This window comes from Homarus americanus, unplaced genomic scaffold (assembly GCF_018991925.1).
Source record: "Homarus americanus isolate GMGI-L3 unplaced genomic scaffold, GMGI_Hamer_2.0 scaffold38075, whole genome shotgun sequence".
Taxonomy (NCBI): domain Eukaryota; kingdom Metazoa; phylum Arthropoda; class Malacostraca; order Decapoda; family Nephropidae; genus Homarus; species Homarus americanus.
In genome coordinates, this window is record NW_024735256.1 from 26786 (window position 1) to 31989 (window position 5204).

At 61.2% G+C, this 5204-nt stretch overlaps 1 protein-coding gene across 1 annotated transcript; it reads right to left on the reverse strand.

Annotated features, from left to right (window-relative positions):
• Nucleotides 1-261: 261 nt before the first annotated feature.
• Nucleotides 262-2169, reverse strand: LOC121870828 (extensin-3-like; the record flags this gene model as incomplete). The annotated part of the gene is made up of 2 exons (XM_042372796.1): nt 1895-2169; nt 262-1261 (listed from the first exon to the last, which is right to left on the reverse strand). Coding segments are annotated over exons 1-2 (1275 nt in total), but the record flags the coding sequence as incomplete, so codon positions are not given.
• Between the last annotated feature and the right edge of the window lie 3035 nt (nt 2170-5204).

A 5204-nucleotide genomic window follows, 5' to 3' on the forward strand; every position in this document is an offset into this window, starting at 1 on the left:
ACATAGTGGGTGCCAGGGACATAGTGGAGGCCAGGGTCACTAGTGGGCCAGGGACATAGTGGGTGAAGGGGACATAGTGGGTGCCAGGGTCATGGTGGGCCAGGGACATAGTGGGTGCCAGGGACATAGTGGGTGCCAGGGACATAGTGGGTGAAAGGGACATAGTGGGTGCCAGGGACATAGTGGGTACCAGGGACATAGTGGGTGCCAGGGACACAGTGGCAGCCAGGGACATAGTGGGTGAAAGGACATAGTGATTACAGGGACATAGTGGGTGCCAGGGACATAGTGGGTGGAAGGAGGGAAAGGGACATAGTGGGTGCCAGGGACATAGTGGGTGCCAGGGACACAGTGGCGGCCAGGGACATAGTGGGTGAAAGGGACATAGTGGGCCAGGGACATAGTGGGTGAAAGGGATATAGTGGGTGCCAGGGACATGAGGTAGTTGCCAGGGACATAGTGGGTGGGGACATAGTGGAGCCAGGGACATAGTGGGTGGGACATAGTGGGGCCAGGGACATAGTGGGTGCCAGGGACATAGTGGGTGCCAGGGACACAGTGGCGGCCAGGGACATACTGGGCCAGGGACATAGTGGGTGCCAGGGACATAGTGGGTGCCAGGGACATAGTGGGTAGAAGGGACATACTGGGCCAGGGACATGAGTGGGTGAAAGGGACATAGTGGGTGCCAGGGACATAGTGGGTGAAAGGGACATAGTGGGCCAGGGACATAGTGGGTGAAAAGGGACATAGTGGGCCAGGGACATAGTGGGTGCCAGGGACACAGTGGCGGCCAGGGATATACTGGGCCAGGGTCATAGTGGGTGAAAGGGACATACTGGGCCAGGGACATAGTGGGTGAAAGGACATAGTGGGCCAGGGACATAGTGGGTGCCGGGACCCGGACAGTGGGGCCAGGGACATACTGGGCCCAGGGTCATAGTGGGTGCCAGGGACATAGTGGGTGCCAGGGTCGTGGGTGCCAGGGTCATAGTGGGTGCCAGGGACATGGCAGGGACAGGAGGCACCAGGCCAAGGAGGACATATAGTGGGTGCCAGGGACATAGTGGTGAAAGGGACATAGGTGGGTGCCAGGGGACATGAGTGGAGGCCAGGGTCATAGTGGGCCAGGGACAAGTGGAGGCCAGGGACATAGTGGGTGCCAGGGACATAGTGGGTGAAAGGGACATAGTGGGCCAGGGACATAGTGGGAGCCAGGGACATAGTGGGTGCCAGGGACACAGTGGCTGCCAGGGATATACTGGGCCAGGGGTCAATGTAGTGGGTGCCAGGGACATAGTGGGTGCCAGGGACATAGTGGGTGCCAGGGACATAGTGGGTGCAGGGACATAGTGGGTGCCAGGGACATAGTGGCTGAGAAGGGACATAGTGGGCCAGGGACATAGTGGGTGGGGACATGGAGTGGGCCAGGGACATAGTGGAGTGCCAGGGACACAGTGGCGGGCCAGGGATATACTGGGCCAGGGGTATAGTGGGTGAAAGGGACATAGTGGGTGCCAGGGACATAGTGGGCCAGGGACATAGTGGGCCAGGGACATAGTGGAGGCCAGGGACATAGTGGAGGCCAGGGACATAGTGGGTGCCAGGGACATAGTGGAGGCCAGGGACATAGTGGAGGCCAGGGACAAGTGGGTGCCAGGGACATAGTGGGGCCAGGGACATAGTGGAGGCCAGAGGGACATAGTGGAGCCAGGGACATAGTGGGTGCCGGGACATAGTGGAGGCCAGGGACATAGTAGGCAGGGACATAGTGGAGGCCAGGGACATAGTGGGAGCCAGAGACATAGTGGAGGCCAGGGACATGAGTGGGTGCCAGGGACATAGTGGAGGCCAGGGACATAGTGGGTGCAGGGACATAGTGGAGGCCAGGGACATAGTGGAGCCAGGGACACAGTGGAGGCCCAGGGACATAGTGGAGGCCAGGGACATAGTGGAGGCCAGGGACATGAGTGGAGCCAGGGACATGTGGGTGTGGGGCCGCATAGTGGAGGCCAGGACATGAGTGGAGGCCAGGGACATGAGTGAGGCCAGGGACATGGTGGAGGCCAGGGACATAGTGGAGGCGGGGACATAGTGGAGGCCAGTGACATAGTGGAGGCCAGGGACATGAGTGGGAGCCAGGGGACCCAGAGTGGAGGCCAGGGACATAGTGAGGCCAGGGACATAGTGGAGGCCAGGGACATGAGTGGGGCCAGGGACATAGTGGAGGCCAGGGACATGAGTGTGGAGGCCAGGGACATAGTGGAGGCCAGTGACATAGTGGAGGCCAGGGACATAGTGGGAGCCAGGGACATGGTGGGGCAGGGAGCCAAGTGGGAGCCAGGGACATAGTGGGTGCCAGGGACATAGTGGAGGCCAAGGGACATGAGTGGAGGCCAGGGACATAGTGGAGGCCAGGGACACAGTGGAGGCCAGGGACATGAGTGGGAGCCAGTGACATAGTGGAGGCCAGGGACATAGTGGAGGCCAGGGACATAGTGGAGGCCAGGGACATAGTGGGCGGAGGGACATAGTGGAGCCAGGGACATAGTGGAGCCAGTGACATAGTGGAGGCCAGGGACATAGTGGGAGCCAGGGACATAATGGGAGAGCCAGGGACATAGTAGAGGCCAGGACATAGTGGAGAGCCAGGGGGAACCATAGTGGGGCCAGGGACATAGTGGAGGCCAGGGACATAGTGGGGGAGGAGCCAGGGACATAGTGGGAGGCCAGGGACATAGTGGAGGCCAGGGACATGGTGGGAGCCAGTGACATAGTGGGGGCCAGGGACATAGTGGGAGCCAGGGACATAGTGGGTGCCGGGACATAGTGGGAGGCCAGGGACATAGTGGAGGCCAGAGGGACATAGTGGAGGCCAGGGACATGAGTGGAGGCCAGGGACATAGTGGGGGCCAGGGACATGAGTGGAGGCCAGGGACATAGTGGAGGCCAGGGACATGAGTGGAGCCAGGGACATAGTGGGTGCCAGGGACATAGTGGGTGCCAGGGACATGAGTGGGAGCCAGGGACATAGTGGGTGCCAGGGACATGGTGGAGGCCAGGGACATAGTGGGTGCCAGGGACATAGTGGGGAGCCAGGGACATAGTGGGTGCCCGGGGACATAGTGGAGGCCAGGGACCTAGTGGAGGCCAGGGACATAGTGGGTGCCAGGGACACAGTGGGTGCCAGGGACATAGTGGGGAGCCAGGGACATAGTGGGTGCCAGGGACATAGTGGAGGCCAGGGACATAGTGGGTGCCAGGGACATAGTGGTGCCAGGGACATGTGGTGGGGGCCAGGGACATAGTGGGTGCCAGGGACATAGTGGAGGCCAGGGACATAGTGGAGGCCAGGGACATGGTGGAGGCCAGGGACATGAGTGGAGGCCAGGGACATAGTGGGAGCCATGGACATAGTGGATGCCGAGGACGTAGTGGGTGCCAGGGACATAGTGGGTGCCAGGGACATAGTGGAGGCCAGGGACATGGTGAGCCAGGGACATAGTGGGGAGCCAGGGACATAGTGGGGCCAGGGACATAGTGGAGGCCAGGGACATAGTGGGAGCCAGGGACATAGTGGGTGCCAGGGACATAGTGGAGGCCAGGGACATAGTGGGTGCCAGTGACATGAAGGCCAGGTGCCAGGGACATAGTGGAGGCCAGGGACATAGTGGAGGCCAGGGGACATAGTGGAGGCCAGGGACATAGTGGGAGCCAGGGACATAGTGGAGGCCAGGGACATAGTGGAGGCCAGGGACATGAGTGGAGGCCAGGGACATAGTGGAGGCCAGGACATGTGGGTGCCGGGACATAGTGGAGGCCAGGGACATAGTGGAGGCCCAGTGACATAGTGGAGGCCAGGGACATGTGGGAGGCCAAGGGACATAGTGGAGGCCAGGGACATAGTGGAGGCCAGGGACATAGTGGGAGCCATGGACATAGTGGTGCCAGGGACATAGTGGAGGCCAGGGACTGAGTGGAGGCCAGGGACATAGTGGAGGCCAGGGACATGAGTGGGGGCCAGGGACACAGGTGGGGCCAGGGACATAGTGGGAGGCCAGGGACATAGTGGGTGCCGGGGACATAGTGGGGGAGGCCAGGACATAGTGGGAGCCAGGGACATAGTGGGTGCCAGGGACATAGTGGAGGCCAGGGGACATAGTGGGAGGCCAGGGACATAGTGGAGGCCAGGGACATAGTGAGTGAGAGCCAGGGACATAGTAGTGGGAGCCGGGGACATAGCGAAGTGGAGGCAGGGACATAGTGGAGGCCAGGACATAGTGGAGGCCAGGGACACTAGAGTGAGCCAGGGACATAGTGGAGGCCAGGGACATAGTGGGTGCCAGGGACATAGTGGAGGCCAGGGACATAGTGGGAGCCAGGGACATAGTGGGTGCAGGGGACATAGTGGAGGCCAGGGACATAGTGGGAGCCAGTGACATAGTGGGTGCCGGGAGACAGTGGAGGCCAGGGACATAGTGGAGGCCAGGGGACATAGTGGAGGCCAGGACAGGTGGGAGCCATGGACAGAGTGGGAGCCAGGGACATAGTGGGGCCAGGGGACATAGTGGGAGCCAGGGACATAGTGGAGGCCAGGGACATAGTGGGTGCCAGGGACATAGTGGGAGCCAGGGACATAGTGGAGCCAGGGGACATAGTGGAGGCCAGGGACATAGTGGGAGCCAGGGACATAGTGGAGGCCAGGGACATGAGTGGAGGCCAGGGACATAGTGGAGGCCAGAGGACATAGTGGAGGCCAGGGACATAGTGGAGACCGGGGACATAGTGGAGGCCAGGGACATGAGGCCAGGGACATAGTGGGAGCCAGTGACGCCAGTGGAGCCAGGGACATAGTGGAGGCCAGGGACATAGTGGAGGCCAGGGACATAGTGGGGAGCCAGGGACATAGTGGGTGCCAGGGACATAGTGGGAGCCAGGGACATAGTGGGTGCCAGGGACATAGTGGAGGCCAGGGACATAGTGGGAGCCAGTGACATAGTGGAGGCCAGGGACATAGTGGAGGCCAGGGACATAGTGGGTGCCAGGAACATAGTGGGTGCCAGGGACATAGTGGTGCCAGGGACATAGTGGGAGCCAGTGACATAGTGGGTGCCAGGGACATAGTGGAGGCCAGGGACTTAGTGGGAGCCAGTGACATAGTGGAGGCCAGGGACATGAGTGGAGGCCAGGGACATAGTGGAGCC